The sequence below is a fragment of the Wyeomyia smithii genome, chromosome 2 (genome assembly GCF_029784165.1).
Source record: "Wyeomyia smithii strain HCP4-BCI-WySm-NY-G18 chromosome 2, ASM2978416v1, whole genome shotgun sequence".
In the NCBI taxonomy this organism is placed as follows: Eukaryota; Metazoa; Arthropoda; class Insecta; order Diptera; family Culicidae; genus Wyeomyia; species Wyeomyia smithii.
This window is the reverse complement of record NC_073695.1, coordinates 163,849,440-163,864,065: the sequence shown is the minus strand read 5'-3', so window position 1 is coordinate 163,864,065 and position 14,626 is coordinate 163,849,440. Positions and strand designations below refer to the sequence as shown.

Here is a 14,626-nt window from a genome sequence, read left to right as displayed (position 1 = left end):
TATATATATATATATATATATATATATATATATATATATATATATATATATATATATATATATGACCTGTTAGGTCACCTTCAAAAGTTTTAAAAGTCTTTTAATCCTTAAAGCACTCTTCTCTGCTTCTCATTGTATAAACTGATGCAGTGGAAGCGTAAAGAGATTTTTTTTATATTTATATATGCTAAAAAAGCATATTATTTAGTACATCATGAGCAAAACTGCTGCTGCAATAAAGGTTTACTTCAAATTATATAGCGTACGACGAGAGAACCCGTTTTTTTCAAAAGTGTGAATCGCGTCAAAAACTTAGCGATTATTTTATTTATTAAAAACAAGCAATATGTAAATATGAACTATGGACACGTGATACATAGTCAAAAACACGTTACGCATCATGCAAAATTAGTGTCATCACCAATAAAGTTTTTTCAAGCTCAAAAACGGCACTGACCCATCTTGCCCCACCTTACCCTATATTTAATATTTACATTTTTTTTCTTCATCTATAGTTTATTTGACACGGCACAAATACAATTCAATGTTTAACGGCGCCAATTATATCTGGTAGCTTACTTTCTAAAGTATCTTAATAACTAACAGCAAATTTTTTATCCTCGCTGCCGACTACGAGCTGAAACTAAATCTAACTTAAAGCTAGAATATTTTGCATTAAAAGCACAGGTTTGCTGTTTGATGATTTTCATTGCCATAGGTAAGCAGCATATTAAATTTGTTCCGCTGCTGGGCCAAGATATTACGGACTGGCATATTGGGTTGTTTCCATCGGGCCTTGAGAGTATCGTGCGGGTCTGATTGCTGTTTCCGGATCCGGGGTCTTAACGTGTTCTTGTCGTTTGGTTGGATGTAGGCGGAAGGGGATAGAACTAAAATGGGGCGTGGATGGATTTCAGGAAAACGTATATAAGGGACATGTAGGATAGGTCACGGCTCGCCAAGACATCACGAACAGGAACAGCCGGCTGCCTACCTTCGGCCTGCAGGGAAGCTATTAATCTAGACCTGGCGTCACGGTGTACAGGGCATGACCAAACAACGTGCTCTATGTCGTGATAACCTTCACCACAGGCACAGATACCACTCTCCCCGAGCCCAACACGACGGAGATGCGCGTCAAATCTATAGTGATTGGACATAAGCCGGGACATCACGCAAATGAAATCCCGACCTACATCCAACTCCTTGAACCACGGGTTCGTCGATACCTTGGGGATTATGGAATGTAACCACCTTCCCAGTTCCCCCTTGGTCCAAGAATTTTGCCAACTGATGATCGTATTCTGACGTACAAATACGAAAAATTCATTAAAGGCAATTGGTCTTACATAAATATCACCGTTTGTTGCGCCCACCTTAGCCAAAGAGTCCGCTTTCTCATTACCCGGTATCGAGCAGTGAGAAGGGACCCACGCTAAGGTAATCTGAGTAGATTTTTCGGATAAAGCACTCAGATGTTCCCGTATTTTCCCCAGGAAATACGGAGAGTGCTTAACATCTTTCATCGATCGGAGAGCCTCAATGGAACTGAGACTGTCCGTAAAGATGAAATAATGGTCCGTGGGCATTTTTTCGATAATCCCTAGGGTGTACTGAATTGCAGCTAATTCTGCGACGTAAACAGAAGCAGGATTATCGAGCTTATGGGAGACGGTTAAATTGTTATTGAAGATACCGAAGCCAGTGGACCCATCAAGAAGTGATCCGTCAGTGTAGTACATATTGTCGCAGTTGATGTTTCGATATTTATTGGAAAAAATTTTAGGGATCTGCTGCACGCGTAAATGATCCGGGATTCCACGAGTTTCTTCTATCATGGATGTATCGAAAAACACAGTAGAATCAGAAGTATTTGATAAGTCGACACGATTTGGAATATTCGAAGAAGGGTTAATATTTTGGGACATGTGATTGAAATACAATGTCATAAAACGGGTTTGAGAATTAAGTTCGATTAACCTTTCAAAATTTTCAATCACGGGACGGTTCAAGACCTCACATTTGATTAGAATACGAGAAGACAGGCTCCAGAAGCGGGTTTTCAATGGTAGTACTCCAGCTAAGATCTCAAACTCATCGTATGGGTCGATTGCATGCAACCCAAGGCGATACGCAAACAACGATATTGTATTCGCTCCAGTTTGATCAAATGTGTGTTTGCTGCGGAGCGGAAGCAGAAACACCCGTACTCATTGACAGACAATATCGTTGTTTGGCAAAGCCTTATAAGGTCTCCTGGGTGGGCTCCCCACCATTGTCCGGTTATTGTACGAAGAAAATTCACTCTTTGTTGACATTTTTTCATCAGATACCTCACGTGACAACCCCAGGTGCCTTTAGAGTCGAACCAGACACCAAGATATTTGTGTACCAAAACCTGAGAGATCGTTTTACCCATTAATTGTGCTTGGAGCTGAGCAGGTTCATGCTTCCTAGAAAAAACTACTATCTCAGTCTTCTCCGGAGAGAATTCGATACCTAGCTGTAAAGCCCAAGCAGACAAATTGTCCAAGGTATCTTGCAATGGTCCTTGCAAATCGGCAGCTTTGGCTCCTGTAACAGAGATTACACTGTCGTCTGCAAGTTGTCTTATCGTGCATGAATTTGCCAGACATTCGTCGATGTCATTTACATAAAAGTTGTGAAGAAGGGGGCTTAAACATGAGCCCTGGGGAAGACCCATGTAGCTAATGCGAAAAGTTGCCAAATCGCCGTGCGTAAAATGCATGTGCTTTTCGGACAACAAATTGTGCAAAAAATTGTTCAAAATTGGAGAAAATCCTTGTCGGTGAAGTTTACCCGAAAGAATGTCAATAGAAACGGAATCAAAAGCCCCCTTAATGTCCAAGAACGCAGACGCCATTTGTTCTTTGCGAGCATACGCCAGCTGAATATCTGTTGAAAGCAACGCAAGACAATCATTCGTCCCTTTGGCACGGCGGAAGCCAAATTGAGTATCTGATAGTAGACCATTTGATTCGACCCAATGGTCTAAACGACGGAGTATCATTTTTTTCCATCAATTTCCGGATACAGGATAGCATTGCAATCGGCCTATGAGAGTTGTGATCAGAAGCTGGTTTCCCTGGTTTTTGGATGGCGATCACCTTCACTTACCTCCAATCCTGCGGTACAATGTTTTGCTCCAGGAACTTATTGAACAAGTTCAACAAGCGCCTCTTGGCATTGCCGGGTAGATTCTTCAACAAGTTGAATTTGATTCTATCTAACCCAGGCGCGTTATTGTTACAGGACAGGAGGGCAACTGAAAATTCTGCCATCGTAAAAGGTGATTCTATCGCGTCGTGGCCCGGAGACGCATCACGAACAATGTTTCGCTCAGGAACAGAGTCCGGACATACTTTCCTGGCAAAATCAAATATCCACCGACTTGAAGACTCCTCGCTTTCGTTGACCGTTACGCGATTCCGCATTCTTCGGGCTGTGTTCCAAAGAGTGCTCATCGATGTCTCCCTCGACGTCTCGCTCACGAACCTGCTTAAGCCAAACTTTAAAGCTTGGTATTAAGCTCCGAATACCGTAAATAGTCGCCAGGTATACCTCCCTTCTGGTAGGCCTTAAACGCGTCGGATCTTTGCGTGTAGACATCGGAGCACTCTTGGTCCCACCACGGAGTGGGAGGCCGTTCTTTGATCGTTACGCCGGGATATTTCTTCGTTTGGGCTTGCAACGCGGCGTCGAGAATCAAGCCCGCGAGGAGGTTGTATTCTTCAAGTGGTGGATGATGTTGAATCGACTCGACCGCTTTTGAAATCATTTCCTCGTATAACTTCCAATCGACATTCCGTGTGAGGTCATACGGAATGTCAATTGGTCGCATGCGACTCGACCCGTTATTAATTGAAATAAGAATAGGCAAATGGTCGCTACCGTGAGGATCGAGGATTACCTTCCATGTGCAATCCAACCGTAGCGACGTCGAACATAAGGATAGATCCAAAGCGCTTGGGCGCGCTGGAGGTTTCGGGATACGTGTCATTTCACCGTTGTTTAAAATAGTCATGTCGAAGTCATCGCAAAGGTTATAGATTAAAGAGGAGCGGTTATCATTGTATGGGGAACCCCAAGCCACGCCATGAGAGTTGAAGTCTCCCAAAATCAAACGTGGCGAGGGAAGAAGTTCTATTAAATCAAAGAGCAGCCGTTGCCCAACCTGTGCTCTGGGAGGAATATATATTGAGGCAATACAAAGCTCTTTACCTTGTATTGTCATTTGACATGCGACAACTTCGATGCCTGGAATCGAGGGGAGGTTAATACGATAGAAAGAGTAGCACTTTTTAATCCCTAAAAGTACTCCTCCATATGGGGTGTCTCGATCAAGGCGAATAATATTAAAATCATGGAAGTTGAGATCAATATTTGAAGTAAGCCAAGTTTCACAAAGGGAAAATGCATCGCATTTGTTTTTATTCATCAAAACTTTAAACGAATCAATTTTTGGTACAATACTTCTACAATTCCACTGTAAGACAGAGATAGAATCCTTCATATGCGCAGTTGAATTAGGCATCGAAGGATACAATCGCTACAAGGAGGGGCCATTGGGCAGTCAACTGCTTCAAAAATGATCTAACTGTTGGGAGGAATGCTGTAAGAAAATTTTTAATTGGATCGGGTATATTGAAATTTTCAAAAATCCAGTCCACAATGTCAGAAAATTTCACTAATCCAGAGTTTGTTTCATCAACTGGATGTGCAAAAGGAACAACTGGGGTTTTAGATGTTCCTGGCAGTGCTGGGAACTCCTTCTGGGACTTTAAATTTGCAAGCCCAGGAGGAGTTTGCTTCGGTTTTTCCGCAGCACTGTTTGGTTTGTTCGTACTTTTCATTACACTTTGGGAAATCTTAGGACCTTTACGGGGAAGTTTAGGAGAAGAAACATTTTTCCTCTTCCTAGACTCCCCAGGATTGGCATAAGATGTTCCCGCTGATGAATCGTCAGAATCGGTTTCATCGGAGGGCAACAGATCAAAGGGGTTCGATGTTATGGTAGAAGTGGTCACGGTCTTCTTCAGCATCTCAGCGTAAGAACGCTTTGAACGCTCCTTAAGTGACCGCTTGATTTTATCTCTGCGCTGCATGTACACCGGGCATGTGGAGAGCTCATGCTGGTTTTCCCCACAGTGAATACATTTTTCAGCATTAACACTGCAAGAATCTTCCGCATGAGTCTCCCCACACTTGCTACATCGTGCCTTATTGCAGCAGTAGGCGGCTGTGTGGCCTAACTGCTTGCAATTGGTGCAATTCATAACACGGGGTACATACAATCGCACAGGCAGACGAACCCGGTCGATCGAGACGTGGCTAGGGAGTGCAGATCCGGCAAACGTAACGCGAAACGAGTCTGACGGAGTGTAAACTTTTTTACCGCCGACGAGAGGCATGGTCCGCAATTGCTTACAATCCAAAATCTTCGCCTGTGTTTCGGTATTTTTGAAGCAACCGGTTGCGCTCTTTAGGATACACTCGACAGACAGACTCGAATCGGTTATGACACCGTCGATCTCCACGTCTCGTGCGGGTATGTAAACGCGATACTCGCGTGTGAAGAGCTCAGAGCAAGCGATAGCATTGGCCTGTGCCAGATCACTGACCACGACACGGAGCTTGTTAGGTCGGACCTTGGAAATTTCGGTCACGGCCTTGTACCCCTTCGTCAGGTCTTTTGAAATTTGCAGTATGTTTAATCGCTTTGAATTCACTCCTGCCTTTGGACGAAAATAAACAGTATAGCTGCCCTGTTGAGATCCGTCCGGGTAAAGCCTGGGGCGAGGGGGGACTGGAGAATGAACAGGGGAGGGGGTAACAGAAGGGTCAGGGTCAGGGGGGTTCGGGGATGGTGGCACGGGAGGCGAGGGATCTACATCCATCGCGCTAAATGTAGCGCACTAGCGAACTAGCGCCGACAAGAACACGTACCTCTTTACTTCTTCCTTCCAGCAGTGGTTGTCCGATCGTTCGAAGCTGCACCCAAAGCAGCCAGCAGCACCAGTACAGCAGCACCAATACAGCCACCAGCAGTGAGCCGGGTGTGAGATCACTCAGCACAGCGACACGGACTCGACTGTCAACTGATGGCCTTGAATAATACACTCTTTTGTTTGGCTATTCGTACACACGGACCGGATTGTAATAGAACGACCACTTTGCACGTCCGTTTCTGTCGAGTGTTCCACGCGGAATGAATATTTACATTTTGTTCTATGACATTTTATGATTATTTTTATCTTATCTGCTACAAGTGGTAGTTTTCTTCTCGCTGTTGTTTACTTTGCGCTGATTGTCTGAATATGCTTCTAGGACAATGTAGAGCACATCGCAACTCAGCTACCAGAAAAACGTAGAACGTGTAGCAACTCAGCTATTAGAAAAGTGTAGATCATTCGAACAGCCATCGATCCCCAAACCTGAAGCCAAAAATCAAAATTGGTTGAAAAATTAACATTAGTAAAGTAACTCACCACCGAACAGTGTCTTTTTCCATCTCTTTGACTAACAGTGCGTCTTGAGCTGCCCGACAGATCAGACGTATTTTCGGTTGCTTGTGGACTGGTCTTTGACTGCCTATAGCTTCAAAGTTTGTGTTTTGTCAGTGTGTCTTTTAAAGATTACCTGGAAGTTAACTTACATCAGTCTTTTTCAAGACTACCTATTTCTTTCTTTCTCAATACTTGCAATTTGATATTATTTTTGAACTTTTTTCGTATCACCTGAAATGGCAGGACGAAAAAAGAAACTACGCATCGCTACGGGGAGGAAAAGAGAGGCATCTCTTTCTGAAACTAGCTTATGCAGTGAAAATTTATATGATATTCTGCCTGAGCAAGAAGCCGGCGAAATTGAAATGTTCGAAAGTAAAACTATTCAAAGTGAAATTTCTGTAAAAAAGGAGAAAGTTCCACCTATTGTGGTAACTATTGCTTCTGAATTTAATATTTTCAAAAGAGAACTTTCTACGTTTCTCTTCGACGTCAAAGTTACTTAACAAATTGGCCGAAGAGGCGAATGCCGTTTACTGGCTCAAACATTGAAAGATTGGAATCGTCTTATTCAGTATTTAACTGAAAAGATGTATAAATTTTTTACATATGATACGAAGAGCGCCAAGCCGTTCAAGGTCGTATTGAAAGGTCTCACCAACGATCAAACCGTTGATGAGATCAAAATTACTTTGACAGAATTACTTGGTATAGCCCCTACCCAAGTAATTCTGATGAAACAAAAATCACGAGGCGAAAACAGTCAGCGAACTGGAATTTCCCTTGTAAATTATTTAATTCATTTTAACCGCAGTGAGGTTAATAACTTAAAATTTTTGGAAAAAGCACATGCTTTATATAACGTGCGTGTAAAATGGGAATTATATCGTAAGTTTGGCGGAGGTGAAAAGCATATCACCCAATGCCGTGTTTGCCAACGTTATGGCCATGGTTCAAAGTTTTGTAACATGGACCAAAAATGCCTCATTTGTGGAGACTCTTCTCACAAAAAGGACACATGTCCTGTGAAAGAGAGTAAAAATTTTCGCTGTGCGAATTGTAACGGCAACCATATGTCGAATTTTTATCAATGCCCAGCCCGTTTAGCAAATGTTAAGGCAAGGCAAGGTAAACAAAATTCAAAACAAAATTCTCCAAGCGTACCAGTGACGCATAGTTTACCTACTCCTTTGCATACCCGTTTAACATATGCACAGGTTACAGGTAGTTCGAACATTCTACCGCCTAATGTTGGTAGTTCGAAAATGACCGTCAATATGGGTAAGCAAAACACGCTAGAAAATAATTGTACACCTATTACCCCAGCTAATATTGCTACCGAAAATATTTTTTCTAATGTCAACTGCCTGGGGCCTATTACGGCAGGAAAACTTTCTTTTCTGCAACAAGCAATGTTCGATCTTATGAACGCCATGTTGCAGGCAAAATCAATGTTTGAAGCCATCCAAATAGGTACAAATTTTACAATTAAAATTGTTTCTAATTTAAAATTTAGCAATGATTTTAAATTAACCGATCAAAATTTTAAATTGGAATGCTCGCTCATTGAAGGCCAATGAGAATGAGCTTTTTAATTTTTTAACAGTAAATAATGTGCATATTGCAATTATTTGAAACCTAACATTAAATCAAATATGATCCCAATTACGTGGTTCATAGATATGATAGGATTCAGGGTTCCGGCGGTGGAGTTGCAATTGTTATTCATCGCCGAATCAAACATCGTGCTCTTCCCCATCTTGAGACGAAAGTTATTGAAACTTTGGGAATTGAAGTTCAAACTGAACTTGGGAACAAAAAAAAATCTCTTTGACTAAGGAGAAGTTTCCCAATGTGCTATTTGAAATGTTTTAAGATATGTTGAAAGTATCAATAAGGGGGTATACAGTCGAAATGAAAGCAACAGCATCTAGATGCAAGAATCAAATTCAGGTCTTTGGCATAGTTGTAGAATCGGAAAATTTATTATTTTTTCTAGAAGACACTTAGTGTCTATACTGCCGCTATTCGCATAACAGTCCTATTTAAAAGTCCTGTTTTCTTGTTTTTTTTTGCGGAAATGGGTCCATTTCGGCATGCTCTACAAGAGTAGCCATTAAAATCGAGGTTGTGGGAATCAAAACTGACTTTTTTAATGGCTATTCTTGAAAAAACATACCAAAATGGACACATTTTCGCAAAATTTACATAGGACTCGCAACTTTTACATAGGCAGTAGAGTGTAAGATCATTGTGATCTAGTTAAATTTCTTTTAACACCCTCAAACCAGACCCAAATAGCACTACTTTCGTCTTGTCTGATCAAATCACCTAATTCTAATGATCCCTGCTCCATGAAATGTGATCCAGGGCTCACGTCAATCTTTTATAGTTGTTGGTGCTCTGATGGTTTTTAAAATTTACTTATTGTAAACTTTATTTTTACCCATTTTTTTAAATGTCCTACCCTGTTCACATACATGTTTTATTCATGATAGCTGAATTTAAAAAATCCAAGCCTGGGAGCACAAAAGTATACACTTTGCAATTTTACCGCCGCAAATACAATCTGTTAACTTCATTAGAAAGAATTTTATTCGGAGATTTTTTGAAAATTGCATCTCTTGAAAAATTTGCTCGATGGTACATAGATCACTCTGTCTCGCAACGACTGATATCTTATATTCAAAAAAATTATACTGTTACACCCTGTAGAATTTCTAATTACATTAGAACTGAATTTTATCTGCTGGTAGATTAAACTTTCCTTTAATTCTTGCCGAAGGTGGTGCCAAGCTCATAAATACGTCCCGCACATGTCCTGCGTCCGTAAAGTATCCCGAACGTCTTTAAAACATCCCGCGATTTCAACAAAATTGTATCAACGGATGTCACATTTTTTTCACTGGGACATCGTGCCTCTCTGACAATAGTTTCATTTTACTTAATGATGCTTTTTTTACATCTATAGAGATAAGTGACTTTTCACCTACGCACACTAGGAAACGTGTAAACCCGTGTAAAGTTACTTTTGTTTCCTCTAAACTGTAAATCATCGCATCTCGTTGCTTCGACTTTTATCCCTTTTAACAATTTTGGTCGATTATGTTCAGCAGCTTCTTCCGATTTCTGATCAGGAATGAATTAATAATTTAGAAACAAGTTTAAAATATATAATGAGTGTTTAACTGAATATTTGTCCAGCTGTAAAAAACATAGCATTGCAAACAAAACAGCTATTTGTAAATACTTTCCTCAACTAGTGGCACTAACACATTCGTACGTAAAAAGGTCTATAACAGCCAAATCAAAGGAACGTAAGTGCGTAAGAAAACCATTTAGTGGTAAAACGAACACTCGACAGGGATGCCACATATAGATTTATCTGTAAAAAAATTAAATTTTGAACAATTTTTTATGTAAAAGTTTTGTAATATAGATAACAAATCTTTGCAAAAAACTCAAACTTTAGTTTGAAGAAAGATAAAAAGTATTCAGCAAAAATATAAGTGAGAGTGTTTCATTTCTACACAAATTTAACATTGCTAAAAGTATTTTTAATACATAGAATCATTGTTTTGGGAAACAATTTCAAATTCGAATCTACCTTCAAACTATTCATCCCTCACACCTTTTCCACATCATGCAGTTTATGAGGGGTCCCGCGTTGCAGCTCTAACTATCTGGTCACTTAAGTAATTTGTATTCATATGATTTTGAAAAGATATCGGGTTTTGTAATTCACGCGCTAAAAGCACTTTATTTTTAGGCAAAACAACGAACAACGAAACTCGAACAAGCAGTTAAAGAAGCTCAGTCATCTGAAAGTCAAGTGTCTTGTTTACAACAGTGGATATTCCGTGTCGATGGGATCTTGAGTGACTACATCGAGAATGATACCACAGTAGAGGATGTTCCAAATGATTTCCAAAAACTACAAGAAGAGTTCGAACATCATGAAAAAGTCATGTTGGAGATGATAAAAAAAGTAGATCATTATAAAAAACAGGGAAAATTAGAAGCTGCAAACCGATACCAAGATCAAATCAAGCTATTGCAGGAACAGTTCAAATCATGTCAACTTAAACTAAACCGCTTGACGTCTGCTCAAGCTACATTCGAGGCAAAATTAAACCATGCACTCGGTGAGCTACGCAATGTAGAAAAAAACGCCATTATACTAGATCCTTCCTCAGCGGGGCCAGGCCATTTACAAGATCAATTCCATCACTGTTTAAAAATGTATAGAATATTATCAGAAATAAAAGGTGACATAGAGCAGGTCATTAGAACTGGACGCAAAGTATGCGAAGATAAAACTACTCGGAATCCCATTAAATTAGGACAAAGAATAGACACACTCAAACATTTATATAATTCGCTTGGCGAAACTGTTACTCAATCGAAAATAATTTTGGAAAATTTACTAAAGATAATGCGTAACATAGACGATAACTTGAGTTTCGTTCAAGAATGGATCAATGATAGTAACAATATACGATTTACAGAGGAGCATGAGCAAACTGCTGTTGAAAAATTGAACATTTGCAATGAACTGTACGAAGAGTACAAAGAAACATGTGAACCGCTTTATCTTGAAGAGTTGAGAACTCGCATCGACGATGTTGAACAGCAGTTTAAAGATTTCCGTAACACAATGGTGAAAAAGAAATTATATCAGATGAAAAATACCTTGCAAAACGTTGATTCTGTTAATATAGAAGTTCTGAGGTAAGCGACGATATTATTTATGAATAAACTCTCTTAAAATGCACATTTCTAGATCCATGGAAGAGGATCTCAGTAAAGTTGAATCGAATAGTGACGCAGAAGTGGAGGATTTACTTAAAAAAGTTTCACAAATATTACAGGTAAGTTGATGAAGTTTAATTCTGAAAATAATATAACTGATATTTATTGATATATTTTTCAATTGTCTCAGAAGTAAACTGTCGTCCCAAGCATAATTGTTCCAGCGCGCATAAGGTTCGTGAAGAGCAAGGGACAACTATGTTTGGCACGGCAGGGCAATGTTAGTACATATTTTGATGCGCGAAAAATTACTTACTAACTTATATGCTATTTTTTCAAGTAAAATTATTGAGCATGGTGTACATGCAGTTCCATGTAACAATTTCCAATGGTAGTCCTTATTTCGTCGCCTAGGTCTGTTCTGATCCATATTTTGTTCTTCGTTTTCTTTTGTTTGCTTGAAGAGTATTGGGAAAAAGTGCCACTGCAATAAGAATGGTTGTGTTTTGATATGGGATCGTCTTTGTCCACACGGAAAGAAATCGACACGACATTATGCAGTTTTTTGCACTTGAATTTGGCCCACTGGTCAAAACATATAGAATTCATATGCGAAACACTTCAGAATTATTTATCGTGCAACACCTCATTTTCAAAAGGAAAACACTTTTAGTTTCCGTGTTATGACATATACTGCCGTAATCTCGCAGACTGACGTAAGCACCAAAGTGGCCGATTTGTGTTTTTTGTGATTAAACGATAGAAGACACCAAATCGGACCTATAGGCACCGAAATTTGATCAAACGTGTAAAAAATAGCGTCATTAATTCACGAAAACGAAATGACGTAACCGCCATTTCTCCTCAACGTGACGTAAATCCAACCCAACTATGTTGTTAATCGAGCAAATTCAGTCAAATTTGACATGTAAAAGTTTTTGGGAGCAGGAAATATTTCTATGATGGTACGACACCTCTCTCTTCTCTGCAAGAGAAGGGTTCCGTATAAATGAAACACACATTTGAAACAATTTTTCCGGAAAACAGCCTAAAATGATCGAAATGATGCCCAGGAGCCAAGAATTGCCCCCAGAGAGTATTTCAAACTCTAAGATGGCAACTTCTGGTTTCTGAATAACAGATCAAAATGGCCAAAAACCACCCAATATGACAATTTCCGGAACCAGAATGATACCAAGAGGCCAGGTATTGTCTTTTGAAATCCAAGTTAACGACTTTTGCTCTCTAGAGAGAGAACATCCCAAAATTACCGAATACCACTCAATATGGATATTTCCGTAATAGTGATGATGCACAGAGGCCTACAATCGACCCTAGAAAAGGCCGTGTTAATCTCCTACCATGGATTCAGCTTAGCGGTGATGAAATCGAGGTAGTTGACAAGTGAGTGTATCTAGGCTAACTGGTGATTACCGAGAATGACATCAGCAGAGAAAGTCGTCGAGGTTCTATGGCAGGAAATCGTACCCTTTTTATTGACTCTAAAGGACGCTCTGCTCAAATAAAATTCGCCGCGGCACGAAGTTTACCATCTACAAAACATTGATCATACTGTAGCCCTCTAAGGCCACGAAGCTTGGTCCATGTTCGTGGACAACTGAAGCGCACTTGTGATCTTCGTACGGAAGAAGTGCGGATGGAAAATGGCAGAGGCCACGAACGCTACTATATATTTGAATATATCCATTTCCGAGAATGTATAATCGAATCGCGACTGTTTGACTGGTTATGAAAAAAGAATCTTTGTTAGTGACTTGTCGCATACCTACTACGATGGACGTGCGTCAATCGGTTGTAGAAACAGGGAAAATAAAATCGTTGTTTCTACAACAAAATGACGTTGGTAACATAACTTCAGTGTTTATCAACTTTTTCCACAAATCATACGCTCGACGATGTTTTGTGATTATATTAATGCATTATATACAGATCAGATTGTTGAAATTCGTCCTAACACTTATTATACAAACGTTTTTGGAAAAAGCTTCGTACTAAAATTTTTACTCGCTGTCGCATACGTCAGTCTGCGAGATTACGGCAGTACAGACATAAAGTGTTTGGATTTTGAATCTAAAATGAATATCTACAGAATTTCAAATGATTTTTATTCGCTTTTAAAATGAAAACAGATCTACATGCGAGTGATTGCATATAATCAAAAATGACTAGAACAAGATACCTGACTTCCAGTTTTTTTAATTCAATTGGTTATTAGTAAAATCGATTTATCGTGTAAAATCCGCCAGATTAAAATGAAAACTAGATGGCAGCACCGTATAAGGATATCGAAATTTATATTTGCACGATGGACAATATTGAAAAATAGATGGCAGGACCATACAAGGATATTGAAAAAAAGCTTCACCTTTTGCCACCTTGCCGTCATCATCAAATTACCAGTAAACAAATTAGTTCGACTTGCGTTCACACGCAGCGACAAGCATGTCCGCTGCATACTGCAAGAGTCAGGTATCTTGTTCTACACTGAACCAAGTAATCATGTAAAAGTTATTGGAAAACATATATAGTTTTTTTCCATGTAAGTTTTCCAATAGCATTTATGTGCATGTCACTTAGAAACTCACATTACGGTTTTATTTATATTCATTGGAATAATCACATGTCCTGTATGTGTTTTACTGCGATGAAAATTATTGGTTTTATTTAATATACTTCATGTGCTTGTGCATGTAATGTTCGGTCTTGCAGTTTGAAGTGTTGCATTTCTCCGAAATTAAAAGTATAAATATAAGACATTGAATTTGTCCATTTATTGCAATGATGTTTGAGGTATATTACAAATAATAAATAAAGATAATTGTAAATAAAACTTACATTACAAATAAAACTTAACTCCATTCAACGGAACTTTGCTCCAAACTGTTCTTGAAGTTGTCCAACGAAAATGTAAGGAGCTAATACAGCTGAATTCCACACTCTAAAAAATAGATTTGATCTATTTTTTTAATTTACATAATTTTACTTAACTTACGTTGTATAACCTCCAAGGAATGCTTGAAAAACGCCAAATCTTCCAGAAAACTATCTGCAACATTCGCCATCTTGAATACACGGACGAAAACACATTTTTTTCACATATGAAAATCTCATAACTATTATCTGTCCACGCACATGAAGCGTATTTACATGAAAGCTATCAGGTTGACAGATAAAAAGTATTCCTGCGTTCTAATAAATTTCATCTGGTTTTCACATGTAGTTTATCGTGTACACATAACATGAATTAGATTATGAAATAAGTAAAGTTATGTGACGTTTCCAATAACCAATAAGTGAATACTTGGTTCAGTGTAGTCATCTTAATA

General features: G+C 39.2%; 1 protein-coding gene across 10 annotated transcripts in view; it reads left to right on the top strand.

The window, feature by feature from the left end:
- Positions 1-14,626, top strand: part of LOC129722818 (dystrophin) — a 340,136-nt gene that overhangs the window by 73,189 nt on the left and 252,321 nt on the right. For all 10 annotated transcript variants that reach the window (XR_008727654.1, XR_008727655.1, XR_008727656.1 and 7 more), the window contains 2 exons: positions 10,297-11,258; positions 11,311-11,398. Coding sequence is in view for 7 of the 10 variants with exons in the window: in XM_055676595.1 (XP_055532570.1) it covers positions 10,297-11,258; positions 11,311-11,398 (1,050 nt within the window). In the remaining 3 variants the exon portion in view is untranslated. The remainder of the gene's footprint in view (positions 1-10,296; positions 11,259-11,310; positions 11,399-14,626) is intronic.